This window comes from Chlorocebus sabaeus, chromosome 2, assembly GCF_047675955.1.
Source record: "Chlorocebus sabaeus isolate Y175 chromosome 2, mChlSab1.0.hap1, whole genome shotgun sequence".
NCBI classification, from domain to species: Eukaryota; Metazoa; Chordata; class Mammalia; order Primates; family Cercopithecidae; genus Chlorocebus; species Chlorocebus sabaeus.
Window position 1 is genome coordinate 59,639,670 of NC_132905.1, and position 25,146 is coordinate 59,664,815.

The 25,146-nt window shown below is 48.4% G+C and overlaps 1 protein-coding gene across 4 annotated transcripts; it reads left to right on the forward strand.

Annotated features, from left to right (window-relative positions):
• Nucleotides 1-7,982: 7,982 nt before the first annotated feature.
• On the forward strand, nt 7,983-24,696 carry PAX1 (paired box 1). Of its 4 annotated transcripts, none has more exons than XM_073008664.1 (5): nt 7,983-8,268; nt 8,695-9,324; nt 10,838-10,980; nt 11,502-11,724; nt 24,196-24,696. In XM_073008664.1, exons 1-5 carry the CDS (start codon nt 7,983-7,985, stop codon nt 24,363-24,365), a joined length of 1,452 nt encoding a protein of 483 aa, XP_072864765.1. In that variant the 3' UTR covers nt 24,366-24,696. The 4 variants fall into 4 exon arrangements, with proteins under 4 accessions (XP_072864765.1, XP_007959861.2, XP_007959853.2 ...); XM_007961670.3 differs by having other exon boundaries at nt 16,727-24,307; XM_007961662.3 differs by having other exon boundaries at nt 21,392-24,307.
• Nucleotides 24,697-25,146: the final 450 nt, after the last annotated feature.

Here is a 25,146-nt window from a genome sequence, read left to right on the forward strand (position 1 = left end):
GTTAATTTTATTAAAGTAGAAGAATGTAAAGAATATTTTACAAGATACTTTAAAAAAAACTGATGAGGTTTCTAAAATATGCATTTCAAGATCTTCTCAAGAGGTGTCCACGTAAGATTTTAAAAGATAAACAAGACCCAAAGCCCCTCAAGAATTTGTGTATTTGCTCTTTTAGTCTTAATAGTGACTTAGTAACAACATTTTATAGCGAAAAAGAATCTGAAAAACCATTGCTTACAATGCTGTACTTTTTTGTACCTTTTGAGGACATAAAGGTCCTACAGTGATGCAGTTACTTCCAGATTTTTTTGGAACTTGTTTAAAAAGTGAAATGCAGTTTGCATTTTAGGATAAGCTTACAAAACAGTAAAAATCAAATCAACTAAAGCAGTTTAGATTTTAATATTTATTACCAAGGTGAGGCTAGTGAGAATAAAAAGGAGCTTTCTTTTATTTGATTTCTGAGACTTGGAAGAGGATAAGTGAAGTGTTCTATCAGGACCACAAGTCTGGGTCTGGATAAAAGCAACACTTAGATGTGCAATACAGTAGTCCCTAGCCAGTGTGCAAAAGTCACCCCCGTTCTAAGCTGCATGGCAATGAAATAATGTTAGCAATCCCACTAGTCATAAAGATACAAACTACACTGGGCCCTTCAGAAGATTCCGTATTTCTCAGATGGCATCAGAAGCTCAAGGGTTATGATTGCCCTGTGACTTTACATATCTAGAGAACTGTGCTATTTAAGTGTTATTTAACAGTGCTGAGAGTCAACTCCCACCTCCTTGGACAATGAAATCATTCTGATTCTCCCATTGGGTAGCATTTACGATTCATTACCACCTCTCCCAAAGTTGATCTGTCAGCCCGAGTGGCTAGGTCAGTCACTGACTCTCTGCTGCTCCCCACCTCCTCCAGCTTACTGTACAGTGAAGCTGTACAGACGCTTACACCTAAACAGGAGGCTGGGGTCACCTGTGTGAGGGCGGGAAGACAAAGGAATCTTTAAAGATGACAAACCTCAGGCAGCCAACCCAGCCCGGGAAGGCAGTGTTCTCCCTTTTCAGCTGTTTCCAGGAGAAGTCAAAGTGACATAGTGGGAAAATGCCCCGGAAGGCTGTTTTAGACATGGATTTAAATAAGTTTTTGTGAGCCACTGTAAGGTGTTCCCAGAGGTGAGACCAGTGAGCCGCCAGCCTTTCCTCTGGCATCCAGGAAAACACTTGTGAAGCAAGAAGTATCATATTACACCAGCCCTTCTCTTCCCAGTTTCTCCTAAAGAAAAGATTCTCAAACTTTAATGCGCATTAGAATCATCTGGGCAGCTCTTAAAAATCCCAGTGTCCAGACCACAGCACAAAAAAATTCAACCGGAATCTCTGGGGATGGGGCCCAGGCATCAGGACTTTCTAAGTCTCCCTCTGGTGAATTAAATATGCAGCACCAGTTGAGATTCAGCGCTTCTTAAAGAACTCTTCGCGAAAGCAGGACTAGTTGAAGTGGTGTCTATGCAACGGCACAGAACAGAACATCAACTCTAGATGGCTGTTTGGTTGGCTTATTGCAGGACTGGGGAGAAGCACTCACCCACGGTGGTGATGCAGGTCTTTTCCTGCATGCAATCTACAGACCCTGTCTAATATTTTCCATGCCAGGCAATGAGATCACAAACTCCAAAACACTAAATCAAAACCGGAGGCATTACGGATCTTCAATAAAACTTCATAGCCCGTACACAAGGGGGAGGGAGAAGAAAATTAAAACCATCACCAAGCTGCGGACATATTATACGTGTGTATGTGTGTGTGTGTGTATTTTTTTGTGTGTGCATATGTATGTATGTATATATGTATATATGTATATGTAGCAAGCATTGGGATGTCATAGCAATTAGAGACAAACATATGTAGAACAATAATTAGTTAAAAGTGATTGGCTAGGCAGACAGTAAAAAGTTACTCACAAGTAAAAATTATCCATTTGTGCCTTAAAGAAAGCTCATCATAAAAGACACTTGATTTCTAACAAGGAAAATGATTTATGCCGTGGTGGGTAGAAATAACAGTGACATACATATGAGAAATTAAATGAATGTGAAGGAGAACCTACTTTCATGAGAATATTCAATTATAGAGGACTTCAAGACTTCTGAGTTTACACAACCCTCTAACAAAGCCTTTATTCCAAAATAGCAGTGTTTCTAAATAGTATGCTGGATATAAAACATAAAAGCCTTAGCATCTAATTCTAATCATAATTTTAATAATGGAAGAAGTGGATAACTGAAGATGGGGGCAGTACTTTGGCTTTAACACCTACAGGTGTTAGTGTTCCTTTGTGCAAACCTTCTACCTATCTCATTTTCAGGGCTTGAATTATGTTTTTGTGTGGGTGTATGCTGAAGATTGGAGAGGACTGATCTTATTTAATAAGAAATTAGACAAATCCAGGCAAACAAGGACTGGCTTGACATTGTCTTTAATCAAGACAAAGGGCTCCACGTGGGTCCTTCAGCTTCCTTGTCCATTATTCAGGTTCTATACCATGTAGGAACAGAATTTCTAAAGCATTACCCTTGCATTCAAGGGCAACACAACTCAAACTGGTTCCAATTAGGCTGGGCCAGTGTGGATGTCTCACACGTGTCAATAATTGCAGCTGAGCTAGTCAGATCTGCAGGGGTATCCTCCAGACAGCAGGAGACCCTCCTTACTGCTGCCTTTGCGAGCAATCCTGCAGGCATTTACACCACCTCCCTCTCAGCTCCCTTCACAAATACCATTTCTATCCTTTGTACCCCTGTGGCTACTCTTAGATCTCCCCTTTTCCAAATACCCAGGAGATATGACACATGGAAATTTCAAGTTTCCCAAATAATTTCCATTTTATTAGTGACATTTAGACTTGATACTGTCACTTAAACATTTTTGAGCGCTCACGGCAAAGGTGGAATTTTGGCCCGTGTCTGGAAATTTCTGCAGGCATTCATGTTGATGAAATGAAATTAAATAAGATCTAATTGCATGGTAGAAGTCATTTTATATAAGAGGAAATTGAGGCTTATTTGACATGCTCATTACCAGGGAAAGAGAGAGACATAATAGCGATCTGTAGAACTCGATTTGGGGCTAGTGAGGATATACACACAAGAATGGCAAGAATGCCAGATCCTCCTGAAGGCTCTAGAAACCGTTTCTTCCTACGAAGGGCACCAACTCTCTGTAGTTTATTTTTATCAGCCAAATTCCACGTTTAAAATGTTTCTACTCCAAAATAAATGTTATTAAGGTAGTAGTCAGATCCCTGCATTGCAGGGTAGAAAGTATCTTAGATCTTTGTTGCCAATACTCAATTTCCACCTATTTATTTCTAGTGCAGGTTTCACAGCAAATCAATTTTCTAATTTGCTTTTTTCTTACATCTCTAAACAGAATTGAGGAGCACTCGTCTTTCAGCGTTTTGTTAATCACGTTGAAAATGTCCACCTATTCTTGTTTATTCATTTCATTTTAGGAAAACGAAAAATATTTCCTGGCTTCTCTCGCCATACATTTCCAAGGACATTACTCGTTCGTAGTGGCCAGTGTCAGCGGAAACGGTGCTCCATTCACCACTGCCGACCCGACTCATTTTCGATAATAAACGTTTCAAGGGTAGTGAACATCTTGCACACCTAGGCAAAGAACCAACTTTAGGACCGCCTTGGTCAGCTGCAGGCCAAATGAAAATAAGCTGAGGGAATGGGTCTGCGAAGCCAAGGACGTTATTTTTCGCTCTTAGGGGCTCTGTTTCATTGTCAGCTGGTAGGGTCCTCAACACCTTCCATTTGGGGTCTTGAGAGTCTGTGTGTCCCAGTCAGGAGAGGCAGGTTCTGTGCAAAACGCACTCCCCACCTCGTCCTTGAGGATCCACAACGTAGGGAGGACGCGCTGACCTCGCGCGCTCCGAGGCAGCGCTCACAGGCGCCAATTCAGAATCCAGTCTTCCTCTCCCTTCCTCGTCCCCCTTCTTCCATCGCCGCAGTCACTCCCCCGGAGTTTCGTTGCTTTGTCGCACAAGCCAACTTTTGGTTTGTTAGTTGTTCGCCTTTCCCGAGGGTTTGCAGCTCCCCAATCTGGCTCAGCTTTTCTTCCCATAGTTTCTTTGCAGCTAGCAGCTCCTCATTTCTCTTTTCGTCAATTTTCTTCTTATTATTTTTAAGTATGGTGTGGCGGATCTTTTCTGCAAAACTGTGGGCATGTGTACGTGTGGAGTTGGTACATGATGCATAAAGTGCGTTTGTAGCCCGAGCTGTTTTTTTTTTCTCTTCAAAAGTAAATTTAAGAAGAAAATTAAGAGACTCAATTTGACTTTGATTTTGAACCACAGAACTCACGGCTCAGTGCTCTTAAAAACACAGTAAAAGCGCAGGTCCTAAGCAGAGCCAGGACTCATGCAGGAGGGAAAGCAGGCCTATTAAGGCCTGAGGCTAGGGCATCCTGAGGAAGATCCCGGATCCCGGCCCTGCGGCCCCTGCGGGCTGCTGCTGGTGGGTACCAGCGTTCCTTGTTAGGCCCAAGCCTGGCCGGGGCCCTCGGGGAGTGCCACCTGTGTTTTCTGTTCTCTGTTACTTCCCACAAGAACCGAAATGCGCACCTGTATGCTCAAGTTGGACTTAAATCAGCTTTTTAAGGTTTCTCCTGGAGACCTTGAAATGCAAGGACCCCGGGAACATCCTGGCCTGTTGCTTGTTTCAACTCCCCGAAACCCACCAAAAATCAAAGCGACATAGGAGACCTGAAGTGGTGGCGACTGTAGCTCCAAGAGCAGCCCTGTCACCGAACCCCTGGGTGGTTAGCAGTCTGAAGTTTCAGGTGCTGAGTTCACGGCTCAGGTGGTGTGCAGCAAGGGAGTACTCACCAGTAACCCCCCTTGCCGCCAACCCCAGTCCCCAGAAGGACAGGCACCCCTTCACGCCTCCTTTTTGACTCCCGATTTTGGCACAGAGTTTACCTCTCTTTCTTTCCCTGCCTTGGGAAAAACTGGGCGAGGGCCCGAGGCCGCTGGGGTACCCTCACATCCATCCTCTGCCCTGGTAGGAGTCCAGCCCCAGGCGGAAGAGTTTTGCCCCAGGTTTCTGAGTGCGCCCTCAGCTAACAGGCTCCCGCGACCCTGGAAGCGGCACTTTGTTGCACTTCGCGCCCAGAGCAAGTTGAAATACGGTGCTAAACCCAGCCAAGTAAAAACGCAGAATCCGCGAGCTCTTTACCTCTGTGCGCTCAGCGCTGACTAGTAGCTGTCCCCGGGCCATGGAGAGGGCTAAGCTGCCTCCTTGGGAGGTGGGAGAGACGTTTCTTTTCCTTCCGCAATCTCATCTTAGGGTCACCTCTCCCCAAGCCTAGCCTGCCGCTCGGGAACCCGCGATGCCCAGCCGGGGGACGACAGGGGGCGACAAACTGTAAGGTTTTCCCTATGCCCGATCGTGCAGAAGGCTGCAGCGAGGACTGTGTGGTCCCGATCGCGCACAGCTGGCTGCGGGAAAGGGGACGGGATTGAGACGAGGGCCCGCGGACTCCGCTACCCCAGAGAACCACCCCCTCTCATCGTGCGCAATCCCCGGACTCACTCCTCTACAGTCGCCCGCAGCCAAGGGCGGCCTTCACGGGGACGGGGGCGGAGTTTTGTCCCGGACTGCGACTCCTCGTCAGTTTTCCAAGCTCGGCAGCAGAGGTGGGGTGGACGTTCCCCTGAAAGGGTAGTTGGGCTAACCAGCTCTCACGGTGTCACAACCGGCTTTATTTCCTCGTCTTTGAGTGTGCCTATTGCCTCCTCACCTACTGGGGGGAAGAAGCGGCTTTAGCTGCTTTTCCGGATCACGAGTATGCAAGTGATTGAGGCAGGGATGTGGCGTTCCTTTATCCCAGAGACTCCAAGGTCTGGAAATCAACCTTTCTTGGTATCTCGCGCCCGACGAAGGTCTAGATCAGAGGCTAGCAGATTTCGCAATGGAGAGCACTGGGCAGGGTGCGTCCCCACTCCCCGCACCCCCGGAGTCCTGGGCATACTGTGCAAGCTTAGTCCTCTCTTCGCTGCCTTCCCATAACTCCTGGCTTTGGCGTGCCCACTTTAATCCAAACCATTCCCTTTCCCCGTTCCTTACTCCAAACCTACGCTGTCATGGACAGGCCTGATCTTCTACATAGGTTCCTCTGCTCCCACTCTCGCATCCTCCTGCCAGTGCGCTGACCCTCAAACCTCCTCCAGGTCTCCAGGACCTCCCAGAGACAGAGACTGTACTGTGTTCATGCCGCTGGAGAGGAAGAGTTCACTTCTTTTAAACCTGATTTTTCTTTTTCCGGAGGTAATTCTTGCCTGTGGCCCCACCGCGTGCTCTCTCCAGAGAGCCTGGGTCAGTCTCTCTTAACAGATACATTTAGACGGGTGGATTAGGAGCCGGGGATGCTCTCTGGCCCCGCAGTGGAGGGAAAGGGGTCGGGGCCTCCGCAGCCATGGCTCCCCAGGCTGGGCTGATAAGGTCCATGTGCTCCTCAGCCACTGTCACCGCGCTGGCGCCATATTCAACTCTGGGTGGCTAAGGAGAGCTAGACCCTTGGGGTGGGCGGGAGGGAGGGGAAGAGGGTTCTCGCCTCCAGGGGAGAGCTGGGAGTCTCTGAAATCTCTGCTGTTCGTACTCTCTCCCCTATGCCCTCTTCCTGATCTAGCACATTCGGCCCAATGCCTTTGGTGCTTACTGGGCTCAACCTCAGAACTCTCAGGTCCTGACCCCCTCAAATCAGTTCAGGTTCAAAACCAGGAGTTTCCTCCTCCTGGGCCTCACGGCATGGCTACTGGACAGGGTTAACTGCGCAGGTTGGGGAGTTCAGAACTGCTCTGGTGCAGGGTAGAAACAGAGAAATTGTTGATACTCAATTTCAGAGGCAAATAATTCAGGACTGCGCAAAACCTCATTTAAATGAAGGGGAAATGACCATTTTGTGGTTTAACCGAGACTTCCTGAAGCTGCAGGTGCTGGGAGAAAGACGAGACCAGCCCACCCGGGATAGAGTGGTGCTGGATTCCACCGCCAAGGAGAAAGGAACTTGTCCTTCAGGCCTAGAGCTGGAGCTATGCATTTGGCCTCCCCCCGGTCGCGCTTGGGGACCGGAGGGCGCCGGATCTATGAGCCTAGTAGCAGCAGGCCGGAATCCTTTTGCCTCCTGCCCCTTCTGTCGCCTCTTGGAGAGGAATGAGTTCTGGTGGCTGGGCCTGGCTGTAGGAGACAGGATTTGGACCGTGCCCCTCTCGCATCACCGAAATCACCCCCACTATTCCGACAGTGGTTGGCTATTAAACGTTGTGAAGGTTTCCTGAGAGAAGGATTGAGGACCTGGCCAAGAACAGGACTCGCAGGAATCAGTTCTGCCTTGTGTCTTCCTGCCAGGCGCCCTGCACCGCGCTGGACGCTCACCTTGACACTCCCAGCCAGCTGGGGTATTGATCCCACTCTTCCCCGGCCGCTGCCCAGGGAGTGGGGAGGTAGAGACAGCCACACCCTAAACACCTTGCCACGATAAACTTTTATTCTCTATCTTATTACTAATGGTGGCGGAAATAAAAATAAAACCAAAACGGAAACGAGTACTAGTACTAGCACACTAATCAATTTGAGATGACTTCCCCATCATTCCCAGAGCCAGAGGAGGGAGGGGGCTGCAAGGGGCTCAGAGTAGTGCAAGGTCCCAGGCCCAAATGGGGTGTGTGTGTGTGTGTGTGTGTGTGTAAGAGGGGTGGGTTGGAGGGGGTGGAGGAGGGCCGAGGCGGGAGGATAGAAGGAGGGGGTAGAGTTTCAGGGCTGGGAGGGGGACGCTGGGGAGCAGTGACGGGAACCAATGAGCTGCCAACTCGCGCGTCTTCGGCGTGACTGCCGAGATTGACGTGGAGGACACGTCAAATTGATTCCCGCACGCTGCAGCCTCCCGGTCAGACGAATTTCTTCCAATCGGATGAAGTTCACCCTGGGCCTGGGGTCGCGGGCGTGGAGAGTGTCCTGGGAGGGGGCAGCAGCGGCGGCGGCAGGCCCTGGAGCGGGCGACAGCGCGCTCGGCGGCCGCTCACAGCGCGTCTCCAGCCCGCGGCTGGGCCGCCGCGGCTCTCGGCTCTCGCGCGCCCTCCCTCTATGCCTCTCCCGCGGCGGCGGCGGCGCCCAAGCTCTCCTGGACTGCGCCGGGCCCAGCCCCGGCCACCCCGGCCACCCCGGCGCCAGGCAGCTGACCGGCCCGCGCGCTATGGGTAAGGGGCGGGCGACAGGCAGGGGGCGGGCGGGCTGATTAGGTGGGTCGGGTCCGTGTGCCTCCGTTCCCTCTAGTCCGCTTTCCCTGGGCGACCCAGTCCTGGGTCCTGGAGGATCTACATTCTTCTCTGGTCCCCAGGAGGGGACAGTTCAGCAAGTCTGGGAAGGGCGTGTTCCAAGTAGACGCGCTAAAAGTCGCGAAAGGGCACGGAGGGCTACAATGCGCAGTGCTCCACTCCGCGGCTCCTCTGTGCCCTTGCCCACTCCAAGCCGGTTTGCCCTTGGAATCCGAGCTGTCTGGGGACCCACAGGTCACCCTTTGGAAGTGCGCCTGGGTGCAGTCCCTCGCTCCGCGTGGGGACCCTGGGCTAACCCGCCCGGTGTTTTCTTCCCTGCTTGCTCACTGTTGTCTGGCGCATCCGCAGAGCAGACGTATGGCGAGGTGAACCAGCTGGGCGGTGTGTTCGTCAACGGCCGCCCCCTGCCCAACGCCATCCGCTTGCGCATTGTGGAGCTGGCGCAGCTGGGCATCAGACCCTGTGACATCAGTAGGCAGCTCCGCGTATCCCACGGCTGCGTGAGCAAGATCCTGGCGCGCTACAACGAGACCGGCTCCATTCTGCCCGGGGCCATCGGGGGCAGCAAGCCCCGCGTCACCACTCCCAACGTGGTCAAGCACATCCGGGACTACAAGCAGGGAGACCCTGGCATCTTTGCCTGGGAGATCCGCGACCGGCTGCTGGCCGACGGCGTCTGTGACAAGTACAATGTGCCCTCGGTGAGCTCCATCAGCCGCATCCTGCGCAACAAGATCGGCAGCCTGGCGCAGCCCGGACCGTACGAGGCAAGTAAGCAGCCGCCGTCGCAGCCTACGCTGCCCTACAACCACATCTACCAGTACCCCTACCCCAGTCCCGTGTCGCCCACCGGCGCCAAGATGGGCAGCCACCCCGGGGTCCCGGGCACGGCGGGCCACGTCAGCATCCCGCGCTCATGGCCCTCGGCACACTCGGTCAGCAACATCCTGGGCATCCGGACGTTTATGGAGCAAACAGGTCAGTCGTGGCGGCCTCCATAGCCTTCTATTAAGGGGCAGAATCTGGGGCGGGCAGGCTTGCATGAGAGGACTCACACTCGCTCTCCTCCCGGGACCGGTTCTGGCTCAGGGGAGAGCTCCACACTGGCCAGGGAGGCTGGGGGTCCTGGGCCTTTTGTCAGAGACCTCGGACATCTTGAACTTTTTATGACAAATGTGGAAAATATTTCCCAAATGGAAGAACAATCGCCAACCACAAATTTGGAGGCCTGAAATTGCGCTTTTTCATTCTTGCAAAAAGTATGCAAACCCCTATTGCCAAATCTAAGGCTGGGGGAAAAAACCGCTCAGGCAATTTTGAGACGCTTTCTTTAGCTCTCAGAATCCATCACAATTTCCCAAGGGTTCTGGCCCCCCACTCCCAGGCCCAGTGGCTCTTCTTAGTTAAAGGAAAAGGGATCTTGTGGTCGGTTGAGTGACCTAGGTCTCTAAGGCCCTGTGGCCTTGCAGGTCCTGGAGTTTGGGGTGATGGCTGCTGGGGCTGCAGCCACCTTCACAAGGATTTGTCGTTTATCTGCAATTAAAGCTCAAAAAACTGTTGGTCAAATGGGTGATGAGGAAGATGCGGAAGGCAGGGAGGTTTGGAGCAACTTTGATGCCTGACGGGGAAAGAATCTGGCCAGAATCGGTCTGGATTTCTTTGCCCTGTCTCTGGCTGCCAGCAGCTGGCCAGGGGATGGCACACTCTTAGGAGAGCAGACTCAGGAGGAGGGTAAGAAGCAAAATTCAAGGTAGCCTAGGAGGAAAGAGTGGTGGCTGGAAAGAAACTGTGAGTGCTCAGCTCCAGCAGTAGCAGTGCCTCTGTGGCCCTGCGCTCTGCTTTGTGTCTCCCGGTGGCTCTAACCCAGTCTGAGGCTAAAGCTTCCCATGGAATGTCAGTGGGTAGCTGGTCGGGAGGTGACCCCACCAAGCCTGCATGCAGATCTGGAGCTTTCCCTTGGTTCCTGGCACACACAGGGGCCCGGGGAGCAGCTGTCTGCTTCTATCTGACCCGCGGGGACCACAATGTTGACACTTCTTTTGGGAAACCCTGGGTGTTTCTGGAGGCAGTTCTGGTAGAATCATCTCCCTGCCCTCCAGATGCTTGTGCAGATGTTGAGAAATCAATACAATTTTCTTGAGGTTGCTGTAGATTTGAACTTGGAAGTTTCTGGGAGCCGTGTCTAGACAATGGAGCAGCCGCTTTGGCTGAGTCTGCCCAGGCTTTGACTCAGCAGCAGCCTGGCGTTCGTGGGAAGCGGGCTGAAAGCTAGGAGGACCGGTCAGCAGGCCTGGCTGCCTTTCCTCTGCCCCACCCGGAGTGGTGAACATCCCAGTCCCTGTTGCCCTCTGTCTACTGGTGGAGTGTCAGGCCACCTACATATTTTGTGGGAACCCTGGCCCTGCCTTCAGATACAAGCTGGGTGGTTGGCCACACATGTGCCCAGGGCAGATTCAGAGGCACCTTCTAATCTGTCCTCTGTCCCCTGCAGGGGCCCTGGCTGGGAGCGAAGGCACCACTTACTCTCCCAAGATGGAAGACTGGTCCGGCGTGAACCGCACAGCCTTCCCCGCCACCCCCGCAGTGAATGGGCTGGAGAAACCTGCCTTAGAGGCAGACATTAAATACACTCAGGTAACCAGGAGGCCCGTGCAGGTGGTGACCTTAAGTAGGGAAGCAGAAGGTTTGGGGAGGTGGGGAAAAAGAGAGAGAAAGAAAAGACAAAATTTCCAGGCAGAGAGATGGTTGTATCTGGAGGCCGGCCAGCAAGCATCCTTTTTGTCCTTTCCTCAAGCGTACTAGTCTGGGGGAGTCTGACTTTAGAGGGGTTGACTTGCCTTTGCCAAGATACCTTAGCTAAAAAAGCAGGAACTCCAGATCACAGGTCCACAGTCAAGGACCTTCTTTCTCTAAATCCCGATATGAACACCACAATCCCTTCAAATCATTATTTGTAACAGTTTGAGTGAATACTTAGAAATCACTTTGCCAAGGAGTCCTTACTAGGAAATTTAGAGGCCAGGCCTCTCATGGGGCTGATGGATGGGGACAGGGCGTTGGGGAGGGATAATGGATGAGAACCCCCGTCTCAGTGATGGCGTGGGCTAGAGAAGGTAGGATTTTCTGCTGCTGACGGTCCCCCTCTATCCCCACAGTCGGCCTCTACCCTCTCTGCCGTGGGCGGCTTCCTCCCCGCCTGCGCCTACCCGGCCTCCAACCAGCACGGCGTGTACAGCGCCCCCGGAGGCGGCTACCTCGCCCCGGGCCCGCCGTGGCCGCCGGCGCAAGGCCCTCCGCTGGCGCCCCCCGGGGCCGGCGTAGCTGTGCACGGCGGGGAACTCGCGGCAGCAATGACCTTCAAGCATCCCAGCCGAGAAGGTGAGGAGCGCAGGGAGGGGGTCGGGTGGATACTGGAAGGGTTAGGAAAGGTACTGGGGAGGGGGTGTGAGCCTGGGAAAAGGGAGAGCGGGTGGGGAAGAGGTGGGTCCTGGGCATAAACCCTTCCTCTGGGTTAACCGTTATGCCTGTAGCTTCTTGGAGCAGATTCGTTCTGACAGGTGTCCCTATAAAGGTACTCGAGGTTGAGAGAGACTGGCCCCAAGATTGTCCCCTCCACTTATGAGGGGAGAGGAGAAAGGGGGTCCTTCTGGCACACAGGACACGTGGGTTTGGATCCGGTTCTGGCACCTTCGACCAAATTCCTGCTTCTTTCTGGGTTTCTGTTTCTCCATCCAGGGACACGTCTAGTAGGCACCCTCCAGGCTCACCTTTCTGTAGACCTGTCCTAGCACCTGAGCCCTTTAGGTGGGGTTGGACTTGCTAGTGGCACCTGACCTCCATCCCAGGACCCTTCCCATCTCTGCCCCACTGCCCATCTGTTTTTCCCGGGTTCCTTAAAGAAAAAAAAAGAGCCTTTGGATTCTTTTTCTTAAATACACACTGTGGGAAAGTAGAGGCCATGTGAATCATTGTCCTTTACTCCAGGCTCAGGAGCTTCCTGTGGTTGCTGTTGTTGGTGGTGGTGGTGGGTGGTGGGGGAGGGGGGTTTCTCTCTTTCTGTGGAAAATGTGCCTGGTAGTCTTGCCTCCTTTTCTGCTTCCTCCTCCTCTTCCTCTTCCATAAGTCCCCTTCCTGAAAAGTCAAGGAAGAGATTTTAGGTATTTCACTGACAGCAGTGTGAGGGGCATCTTCTCACATTGCCGGGAGGGGTCCAGTTTTTCCTTTAACTTGGGAAAAGCTCACCAGCCCTTGAGTCTCATGTTCTTTGCCGTTAAAAGGAACGGCTTGATTTGCTAATTTCGAACTTGCCAGTGCTTAGGTTCTGAGCACCAGAAATTTGCAACTTCAACCAACCTGGGAAAGGAAAGGGTCACCCCAGGGCCTCCCAGCCCCAGCAGAGAAAGGGACAAGGCACAAACCTGGGGGACAGCGTGGTGTTCTCAGATTATAAAAGGATTTTTACTAGCTGCTTTGCCTCCACCTGTCCAGGTCTGGAAGCCAGGTGGATGTAGTGGCAGGTGCCAGTGGGCAGGCAGGGGACAGGAGGGCCATCCTCCTTGGTGCTGCCCAGGCAAAAAGTGCTATTTCCAAGTAGTCTTGATAAGATAGGAGGGCATGCCCTGGGGAGCGGGGGTGGGGATGGGGGCAGGAAGAAAATAAAGATGCCATCCACAACAGTGAAACGAAGGGAGAAAAATACTTTTCTATTTCCACCTTTCCTAGAGCACACACAGACATTCTGGGATATTAGGATAATGTTCACTTGCTTAGTTACAGACAGATCCAAGTAAGGAAAATTTATAAAAATTGGGATTTAGAGCTCTTTTAAACTTTAGGTTTAATTTAAATGGAATACTATCACTTGCTCATTTATACAAAAATCCAAGTGAAGGAAATGTTAAAAGTTGAGAGTGAGAACGCCTTTAAGCTTTACATTTAAGGATAGCTAAGGGGTCGCTGATGAGCACTTCACTCATCCTCAGCCTCCAATCAACCTGTTTTCTCAACAACTGAAGTTATCCGCCGAAATCGAAATCAAAATGAAATGTACCACATTACACAAGTTGCTTAAATAAGCAGGTTCTTTTGAATTTAAAAAGTATAACCACAGATTTGAAATGTTTCCCTGGGTTCATCTTACAGAGAAGGAAGACTTAGAAAAAAGACCCACAGTCCTCAGAGGAATGCATTTGTTTTCCAATAGAGCCACTTTGCCCTGGAGGCATTTTAAGCTCCACATTAGACACAAATTATAAAGTGCAGATAATAACCCAAAGGTAGCACACACAGTTCCTAATTCTAAACTACTTCTCATTTAATTTGAGGTGGAAGTCGTGGGGAAGCTGATTTTAACATTTAGCCTCACTGGTGATTGATTTTCTTTAGAAGACACTTTCCTTTTCAGAAATACAGAGCCATTGAACGGTGCTGGCATTTAAGTCCCTTTTACCATTATATCGGCTTGCTATTATGTAATATCCTACCTGTTTTCAAAAACTGCAGCAATAATTTGTTACTCTAGTTATTAAGTTAATTTAATTTTGTGGTCCTCCAAGTTCTTTAAAGGTTCTAATAAAAGATAATCAGATAACTCGGGGACACCATTAGTAATGATTTCTCAAGCTGGCATGCAACTGTTTGTGTTCGAACAGGAATGTAGAAATAATCATTGATTATCTATCTATATTCATAGCCTGAGAATTACATACATACTTGCGTTATGGACTTTTACTCCTTACTGGTAGAACAGCGGACTTCAAAGATCTATTTCCTCAACACAACTAGTCTTTGAAAAGACAGAAAAATAATAAAAACCACTGCCTTTTATTTTCTGACCAGTTCTTAAGAAATTAATATTTTCAAAGAAACCTGTCCCACAGGACAATTTACTATCACCAATTGTTCAATTCATAATAATAGTGAGAATAGCATTTACTGAATTTCTTTTCAGTAAGATAAAATTCTTCTGTATAATGAAAAGCAATTTAATATAATAAATGCTCAGTAAAAGCAAATACCTTTGATCACCTAACACATACACACAACACACACATACAGTGCAATATATATCAACATGTCCTCCAAATTAGTGCAAATGAACAGCTTAACAGTTACCCTAAGTGAAACTTAATCAAATGTCAAAATGAAAATTTAGCAATAAATTAGATATTAATTGATTGTGTTATTTAATTAATACTATAATTAATTTTTTCTTTTTTTTTTTAAAGGTAGTGAATCTGGGTTTCCTATTGTGTAGGCAAAAAGTATAATTTACATTCCCCATCCCCTGAAAGGAAACTTTAATTTTTGGGAATTGAGAAGAATAGGAAAAGTTTCGCTTAATCTTCACTTGGAGAGGCTGACATTCTAGGAATCTCCAACCACATCCAAATGTCTTTTCACAGCCAGGGGAGGACCATCTCCCCTTCCCCACTCTTAGGTGGCAGACACCACCAGATGTTCCCTCAAGACAGCTGGTATTTACAGGGTGTATCCAGAGACCCTAGAAACCTCAGGGTTTTAAGTCCCTCCCTGTGGGGCTCTGGAATGACTCAAGATTTGGAAATCAAATCTATAAGATATTGTATACTTACAAAGAAAATGTATTGCTTATATTTGTTAAAGATAACTTGCAGCTTTGCTCTAGTTACCTCTGCCTGGGGATGGGTTCTTGGAGGATCCTAGAAGTAAACTTTGTCAGGGAGCACTAGGGCGCTGGCATTGTCACACCGGGATGCTGCCAACCGCAGCCTCATTTGACCCAACCCCACGGGTCCCTTCCCCTCAACGGTGGTCCCAGAGTGCCCTGCAATTGCAGTTGAATATTAAAAAAATGCCTCTCCCCCTTCTTAGCCCCTGAATTAAATGAGCCTGACCCAGGCCCTGGCCTCCCAGGGCCCAGAAGTAGCCACCCATTTGTCCTGTGGAGGGAATGGAGGGCAGGAGGGGCCCTATGAGGAAGGATGGTCTGGACTGGGCTAAAAACACAGCAGGATTCGCCCCTGTAGGGTGGGATGCAGTCGTCCTGGGTGTTTATTTTTCATGAGTTCAGTTTCTTGCTTGTCTCTAAGGTAACCGTCCCTTGGCTGAGAAACCTCCTCCTCCTCAGATGTTTTCTAAACAGGTCCTCACTTTGAAGTGTGTGTCCAGGGTAGAAAGAAAAGGTCTGAATACTTGTTGGCTGGGCGGCCACAACTATGTTTAGAAAAAAGAGCTGAGAGCCAGGGAAAAGCAGAGGGGCCACTGTCGGGGAAGGTCTTTAGACCTCTTTAAAATCTCAGCGAAACCGTGTGTTTGTGTGTGGGTTTGTGTGTCTTGCACAGAGGTAGTTGGCCGAGCTGTGCGCAGCCACAGCAAGTTGCGCCTGAGGCTGAGGCGAGGGAAGTTGCAGGAGAAAAAAAATCCAGAGTTCCCCTCACGCAAATTGAGGCGCTCCAAGCTCCCCCTTTAAACGAGGACTTGGGGAAAAAAGAAAATTGAAAATAGGCCCCTGTAGGTATAAACAAACTGTGGATCCTGGTTGTAGGAGAAGCAGAGTGGCCCAAGGTTGGGAAAGGAAAAACAGGCTTGCGCAATCGTGGCGTCACTTTCTGGCTTCCAGTAGCAAAACTTGGGCCCCTTCCCAAACCCCCAAATAATAGAGTAAGGCGCAGAATACCGCCCGATCTGGCCATCCCACTGTCACTTAATCCGGAGGCCCACAGGTCCCAGGACGTGCTGTGCCCACAGTGGTGAGCGCATCTGGATCCCTGGACCTCGTGGGCACAAAGAAGTCTGCCGCTCACTTAAAGCCCAACTGCCTCCCGTGTCGGAGGAATCCAGGCCACTCCAGGGGAATCTCTGGTGGCTCATTTCCCGCACGATTTACCCCTGCCCACAGCGAGTTCCGAGCCACGGGTGTCAGCTGACTCGACGCTTTGGCTGCCCTTCGCACTTGTGCGCGCGCCTGGGGTTTTGAAAGGGTGAGGGTCCGCGCAACGTTAGAGTCCCGCTCCCTTCTGCGGAAGTCTCCATCAGACCTGAAACCCTCCCAGCCCTCTGCGCCCTTCACTTCCTTTACTGAGCAGGTGGTGAGGGGGTTGGAGGGCAACGGGAATTGCACCCGGCCAGCGGTCAGTATTTGCAAATGGCCTTGCGAGGAGTCCCGCTTGCCAAGGCTGTCCTTGCAAGTGGCTCCCCTAGCGGGAGAGGGAGGGCTGGTCGCCCATGGAAGCTTGGGGTCTCTGGAGAGGGCGAGTCTCTGCTTCCCTCTTCCAGAGTCTTCAAGGGTTGAGCGCGCACGACTTCGCTCTGCCGGCGTCGAGTCCCCGTGCCGCTCGCCCTGCAGCGGCGTTAGGCAGTGATCCGACGCCCCTGTGCTTCCTCCCGCAGTGGCTGACAGGAAGCCTCCCAGCCCCGGCAGCAAGGCCCCGGACGCCCTCAGTAGCTTACACGGACTGCCCATCCCGGCCTCGACCTCCTAGGGACAGCTCTCCCCGGACCCGAGCTTGGCGGGAACGGCAGGCGGACCCGGGCGCACAGGTCTGCGCAGCGGCCCCGGCAAGCTGCGCGGGCAGGACCGGAGGACACGCGGCGGAGGCGGAGGAAGCCAGCACCCGCCCCCGGGGTGCACGCCCCGCCAGCCCCCAGGCCCAGCCCTGCCTCTGTCCGGACCCACCACACTTCCTTTATTGGCCTGGGTTTTTAGGCTTCTCTTAACTTTGGCTTTAGACTGTTGCACCCTCCTCACAATCCTTGCTCTGACGTGGCCTCCCTCACTCTGCCAGCCTCAAATTTCTTTTTTGTCACTCTCTTGTCCTTCTCCGTCTTGCCTCTCTCCCTCTTTCCTTCCCTTCTCTTTCTTTCTCACTCTCCCTCCCTTCCCTTTCTCTTTTCTTTCCTCCCTCCCTTCCACCCCCGGCTTTCCCCGACCTACCATGGCTCCCTCTGCACTTCCACTCTCTTCTCCTTGCTCCGACCTCTGCTCCTGTCCCTCTCCTTCCCCTTCTCCTCTATCTACTCCTCTATATGCTCTCGGCCCTTTTTCCTGGTCCATCCCCGTCTTTCCCTCTCTCTCTCTTACTCTACTGTCAAGGGCCCTAATTCCCTTTGTTTTACTGCTTCCCCAACCCTCCGTTAGTCCCTGAGAGCCCTAGAGCCATCTCGGTGATAGTCCCTTCTTCGGCACCTGGGACTTTGTAGCCTTCACTCGTCTGAGACCCCCAGCCCTAATGGAGGGGAGCTCAAACCTAGGAAGGGGACAGAAAAGCCACAGCCTTTATTTTATATATATTTTTGTAATAACAAACCCTAAAAAACCCTCCATGAACTGTCCTCTCCCTTCGATCCCCGCGGTATATTGTCTGGAAATCTGTTTTCTCAGAGCCCAGTGGCCGCCGGGCTTCTCTTCCCTTCTGAGATGATGTCACCCCAAAGAAGACTGGGATAGGAGTAGGGAGCACAGGGGTTGTTGGCGTTTTCTCTGCTTAGAAAACTGGATGTCCTGCAGGTGTCTCCTCCCATCCCTCCACTCAAAACACTTGCCAGGGAGTCAAACAAATGGTAAACACATCAGCACTTTTTGGTGTTCAGGGGTCAGCACATTTGTTAATTTAAACCACAAACGGCTTCCAGGTACAAAGGTTCATTTGGACTTCTGGTTTGCAAGGGATGAGGGTTAAAAACAAAACAAAAAAACCCAGAAAGCGTCTTCTAGAGCCAGCTGCAAGAGCTGTGAACTGCTTCCAAGTTAGGTGAGCTGGTGGTGGGACCCTGGACATAATGCAATTCTGTAGTCACAGCAATATCCCTGGCGAGAGCCTGACATCGCCTGTTAAAGGTGGCTGCCTCTGAATAAAGGAAAGTGTCTGAAAGGTGTGTGGTGAGGTGAGCAAGTCTGTTTCTGAGTGCAGAGTGTTGAATTCTTACTCCGCAGCTACTCTCTCCCCTGAGTTTCCAGGATGAACACTATCAAGGGAAATTATTTTCTTGGTTTCCTCAGGAGCACCTGCATTCCAGGGTGGTCAAGAAGTGGAAGAGAAAGCAAAATGGAAATGGGGAAGGCATTTGCCAATGGGGTGGGGAGCCTCTTCTTCCCTCGCAAGGGATGGGCCCTGAGAAACTGAGCTAGAGAGGAAATATGCAGAAATCATCTTAAAATGCAGTTAATTCTGAAAAGAGTAAAATGGGCAAAAGGCAATAAGCCAGAATGGAGGATTTCTTCAGAACATTTCTAGTATTCTAAAAGCTAAAGAAGACAATCCCAGGCTACCAAGTAATCTAGGGGGTTTGCACTACAAAGGGGCTTCTGGCTAATTTTTTTTCCCTCTCTCTGACTTTCTAAAACTGTTGGAAGAGATTTTTGAATTGAAGTTGCTGTTTGTGAGTGGAGCTGCCTGCTTGTTGTGTGCACTGGACCCACCTAGGGGACCAGTGGTAAACTGTTTTTATTGCATCTCTTTGCGATAGTACCTGTTGAAGGTATCAATTATAAAACAGTACTTACTTTTTTCCTAGAGAGACTCTTCTTCTCAGATTCAAAGTCTCTTGTCTTTTTTTTTTTAAGTTTCATTTTGTAGACAGTGTTAGTGATGGCTAGAGATTTGATTTATTTTCTCTAGACCACATAGCAAGGTATGAATTAGTGGGCTTGTCCTCGGAAACTGGGTGACACTATCTCATCAGAGAGGCAGGATTGAGACTTGGACTTTGAGACTGAGGCCCTCAGCCTTCCATGGCAGCATATCCTCTAGAAGAGCTTGTCATACTGATAATAGGAAAAAAGTATGACAAAGAAGTATGTTCCCAAGTCCCCCATCCTCTCAGCGTGTCTCCTTGTGCTTATATGAGCATTGCATGCTCAGTTGTGACATCCTGGACAGAATTTTCATGCACTCATTTGTGATGCCTGGAGAGGGACTGGTTTGCTCAGGCCAGGAGGAAGACATCACATTCTTTTCTGAAGGAATGAGAAGAATCTATATGACAACTTCTACCTTTGAGTTGTCACCATCCTCATTTCCCTGCTATGGCCCACTTCTGTGTTTGAGCTGATCAGGGTTCTGGGGGAGAAGAGCTGGGAAATGCACTCCAGGATGGATGCAAAGCACCGGTGTTTTAAGTGCCACCTGCAAAGGAAGGCATTTTTCAAATCTGCCTCTTGTTCCCTGTATCCTGTGGCTGGAGGTGGGTCTTTGAGTTCCCTGGCTCTGGGGCGAGCATTCACAGAGGATAGGCAGCCTTCGTCCCAGAGCCAGCAGGCTCTGGCATTTCATGTGGGGTGTGAAGGGACATACCCCCTCTCTCGTGGCTGGGGGTCACAGAATGTCTCAGTGAACTTGGCTTAAATCTCTGCTCCACTGTATATGTCAGGGGACTGGGACCTCTCTGAGCCTGTCTGTGAAATTTAGCCTTCAATGCAGTAATGCACACGGTGACCTGCCCTGTAGGAAGACTGGCACTGGTGTGGCTTCACCTCTTTGGAGACAATTTTGCTTATCTGTTAACAAAAGTTAGAGGAATCACTTGTAAGGTTGGTGGGAGACCCAGAATTTAAATATTTTCCAAAAGATCCCATCGGAATATTGCACTTTTGCTCTTTGTTCATATGGATCTGTGGAGACATTGAGAGCTCATAATAAAATTATGCAGCACCACGTCAGGTAGAATAATTTGAGAAACAATCACTCCCTAAACACAGTTTGTCTTTGGCTTTTATTTTTTAAATTTGAGAATAAGATTTTTTTGAAGAAAAATATAGAGATGTAACCCCCCAAAATAAAGACATAATCACTCAATAGACCTCTGATTTTTTGAAAGAATAGAAATAATATAGGTGTATCACTAAAAAACTCAAGCAGTACAGAAACATTAAAATGAAAAGTGGAAGTTCTTCCTACTCTTATCTTTGTTCTTAAAGGTGAATGCTGTTACAGTGTTTTGTGAATCTTTCCAGGAAAAACATGCATGCGGGAAAGTATCTGTTTCTGTCCATGTGTTATTTAAAGGCACACCCTAATGAGTTGTGCTGTGCACACACACAGACATGAGCTGAAGATTTGCTCTGTGTACCACCAGCTTCAGCTCCAGTGTACCCACTTTATTCTCGTAAATGGATGTCTATTACCAAGGATTTATTAAAAACAGGGTATTTGTAAAGAGGGCCAGCTTCGTGCTTTAAATGAATAAAGACAGGATTTTGTTGTGTTCATTATTGGAGGAAGTACTTGCAATGGATTGTAGTAACTTCCCTGCCAAAGGTAGCTGCTTTTTGGCAAGAAGTAAGGAAAACAAACCAAAGGAAAGGAGGATTGAGGAACAAGAGGCATGAAGTTTTGCCCTTCTTGAATATGCCCTGAGTTGTTCTACAGATCACTGAAAGGCATTCGAAGATGTGAGGGGAAGGCTTCCTCTCTTTTGGAGGGAGTCAGTCTCTCTGGGCCAGGAAAGAGACATGGAGGCAGAGGGGTGCGGCAAAACCTTGTCTGAAGAAATACCGGCTACAAATAAAGTTTAGATTTTCAGTACTGGCACAAGTATTTTTTTTTTTAACCTATCTTAAATTCAATTTACTAAAATCCATGTGGAATTAACCTCCTGACGAGTGAACCCCACTCACTGACAACTGTATTTCTGCCATTTGTGTGTTTCTTGACTCCTGGTAAGAAGGATGGAATTTATTTAATTGAACTGTGGTTTCGGTAAAGCACACTGTAGATTTCCTGGCATCAGCTTCCCTAGCTAGGATTACATTGGCCTGGGTTTCTTTTCAAAAGAAACTCTACCTGCCCCATGTAATGCTGGATGATATGAATTTAGAATCTTGCTAGAATGTGCCCGAGGAACTCAGTTGAAAGGATCATGCATCCAGACAGTCTATATAATAAGAAACATTTGAGTCCCTTCTTTTAATGAGCAAGATTTATGCACAAAGTGGTATTTGGTTTTCACCTTGACCTTGCTGTCTGAACCATAGCCTTACTCACTGAAGAAATGTCCTATGGTTGAGATATTTCTAGCCAAACCTTTGTATCTCAACCTTAAATTTTTCTTTTTTCTTTTTTAACAGAACAAGGAAGAATCACACTGTCTTCTTTTTCAAGGCCATAAAATGAGAACCACACATTTAGCCCCAGTCCAACTTGGGAATTCTAAACACTTGGAACAATTATACTCAGTTTAGTCTAGTCCTTTCTTTGGAGTTAAAACCAGTTGAAACTCCTGCTGTACTCTAAAGAGCTCTTGTCCAGGAGATGCAGCCTGTGATTCTTGTTGGAACACACATCTGTTTCTGGCCGGCCAAATCCAAAAGTGGAATCCCAATTGCAGTTTTCACGGGTGATGGAATTTCGACTGCATTATAATGTAACCACCTGGGTTGCCTTCACTTTCCTTTTTCTTCTTAAGGATGAAATAGGCAGATAAGTATTCATTCAGCTATTAAATTACATTTCCATACTGTAACGTCTTATTTCCTTTTTCTCTGGTGAAATATATTGACTTGATGGATTATCTGCAGTGTCATTTCTTATATAGACCTCACAATTTTAACTTTCAGGGTCTCTTTCAGTCATTTGTGGATGTGGTTTTAGCTTTGTAAGATTTTATTTTACCCCAAGCAACAAACAACAAAACAAAAATTACTAGATTTAACAACAATCTCTTGGATGAAAAGTAAGCAAGATATTTAAATGAATGGAAAGAAACTGACTTCTTAAAAAGTTGAATTGGAGCCTGAAACTTGTGAAACATAAAAAGTAAAACGCTTCTTTGGCAAACAAGTTGGAATATGATTAGCTTGAACTGGGAAGCTGAAAGTATTATTCTGGCCACCAGGGGGAGCACACATTGTTCCAGGAGATAAAGACAAGCATGCAGATAAATAATACAATGTAAAACATTTGTCTTTTTGTTAAAGTGGGAACTTTCCTGTTGTTAACGTCCACTTACAAGAGAAGGGCTCTTGTTGTTGTTGTTATTATTGTTATTGTTAGCCAGATGCTGGCACATGTGGTAAAAAATGGACTTTCTAGGCTCATCAACACATGACTTAGCAAACAAGTTGGCTTAGACATCAATAGCACCTTGAAAATAAGTTTCACTTCCAACTTTGACCGTAAGATATACATATATTGAAGTCTTTGAATTTAAAATAAACATATGTGAATTTTAAAAGCAACTGACCAGGCACAGTGGCTCAGGCCTGTAATCCCAGCACTTTGGGAGGCTGAGGAGGAAGGATTGCTTGAGCCCAGGAGTTTGAGACCATCCTGGGTGACCTGGTGAGATCCCAATGCTACCGAAAAAAAAAAATAGTTGGATGTGGTGTGCATGCCCATAGTTCTAGCTACTTGGGAGGCTGAGGCAAGAGGATTCCTCGAGCCTAGGAGAGGGAGGCTGCAGTGAGCTGTGATTGCACCACTGCACTTCAGCCTGGGTGACAGAGTACGACTCTGTCTCAAAAAAGAGAGAGAGAAAAAAATCCAACCTAATCTAAACTGATATTTCTGGGAAATAAAATTATTTCATTTATATTTGTGAAATTTTAGTTTTTTTGATTCATTTGAGTTTGTCTCTCATTTTAAGCAACTTATCTATATTTAGTGATCTTTTTGAAAGTTTTAATCATTTAAAGTTATAATACAATATTTCTCTGTAAGGACCAACATATTACAGAGGCAACAAACAGCAAGGAAAATGATTATCTTCCCACTTTCTATTTACTGTAGGATAAAATCCAGAAAGATCACCATGGGTGAGGCAACGATAATTTATTTCTTAGATTTAAAAAAAGGAGCCTCTCTTACCATCTGTAATGTGGTCTTTTGCACATAGTTAACTCAGAATACCAGCTGTGGAACATCTTTATGCGGGAAGGAGTTTAGGAAAAGATAAGGGATGTGTAGCTAAAAGTTGGCAGAGCTGTCTAGGTTCAAAGTCTCAGTTTTACCACTTACCAGTTGTGTTGCTTTGGGTAAATTTAGGCAAAACCTTTCAGCCTTAGTTTCCTCATCCGTTTAATGGAAATTATACCTCTCTCCCTGGGCTGTTGTGAGAATTAAATGTAGTAATATACATAAAGAGTAGAGACTTGCTTTGGGTCACAGTCAGCTTTTATTAGTGTTGTTATTATTGTTGCTGTTTTCTTCTTTTTCTTTGTACATCAACATTTTATGGCAAATTAAATAGTGTTTTAAGCTTGTAGACCACATTGGTAATTTTATACACACACACACACACACACACACACACACACACACACACATATATATATATATGAATTGTTTCTTGAGACAGGATCTCACTCTGTCGCCCAGGCTGGAGTATAATGGTTTGATCATAGTTCACTGCAGCCTTGAACTCCTCCTAGACTCAGGTGATCCTCCCACCTCAACCTCCTGAGTAGCTAGGACTACAGCTGTGTACCAACCCACCTGGTTATTTTTTTATTTTTAATTTTTTGTAGAGATGCAGTCTTGCTGTGTTGCCCAGTACTCCTGGGCTCAAGCCATCCTCCCACCTTGACCTCGGCCTCCCAAAGTGTTGGGATTACAGGCATGAGCCACCACACCTGGCCTTGGCTGTATATTAGATTTGTTAATGGTCCAGAGCCCATCAAGACTGCTAACACAAGTCTCTGAATTTACTGGAGCACTCGACAGCATCAGAGGGAAGAGCCACTGTCAGCTACTAATCCAATCTGATGGCTCTGGGACATTCACAAAGACCTTAAGACTACTTGATGATTTCATGGCTAGACCTGTGAGGATTAACAGCCAGCAGGTCACTGCCATTACTGCATTGAAGTAGAGTTTGTGTAGCAAGTCCACTTAGATCAATTTTATGTGATCATGCTTTGTGTCATGTCCACAGATCCAGAACTGGTGTGCAGAGACCTCGTCCTACTTGGAAAACGCATTCACCTCAAGGGGGCTGAAAAGCCTGTTGCATCTGCTGCTGACTTTAGTGTGAATAAGGGAGGAGACCACCCCTCATATTGTCTTATGCCCAATTTCTGCCTCGAAAGAAAAAAAAAAAAGTAGAAACTAAAAGGCAGAAATGAAATCACAAGCAGACAGTCCAGCACCACACCCTTTGCCTGGTAGTTAAAGATCGACCCCTGACCTAATCGGCTATGTTATCTGTAGATTACAGACATTGTACAGAAAAGCATTGTGCAAATCCCTATCCTGTTTTGTTCTGATCTAATTACCAGTGCATGCAGCCCCCAGTCAACCCCCTGCTTGCTCAATCGATCAGGACCCCCTCATGCGCACCCCCTTAGAGTTGCGAGCCCTTAAAAGAGACAGGAATTGCTCCCTCAGGGAGCTTGGCTCTTGAGACAGGAGTCTTGCTGATGCCCCCAGCTGAATAAACCCCTTTCTTTTTTAACTTGGTGTCTGAGGAGTTTTGTCTGTGGCTTGTCCTGCTACGTTTCTTGGTTCTCTGACCAGGAAGCGAGGTGATTGGTGGATGGTCGAGGCAGCTTCTTAGGCAAGTTAAGCCTGCCCTATGGAACATCGCTGGGGGGGACTTCGACCAGCCCCAGCGATGCAGGTCCTGAGAGTGCTCCCGGGTAGGCATTTGCCCCAGTGGGATGCCTCGCCAGAGCAGTGTGTGGCAGGCCCCCGTGGAGGATCAACGCAGTGGCTGAACACCAGGAAGGAATGGGCACTTGGAGTCTGGACATCTAAAACTTGGTAAGACTAGTCTTTGAAACTTGCCCACTCTGTCTCAGTGGAAGCATGGCCTGATCACCCATGGCATGCCTTTATCAGCACTTTGGTTTTGATTTTGGTTTTGACTTGGTTTGAATTGCTTGAC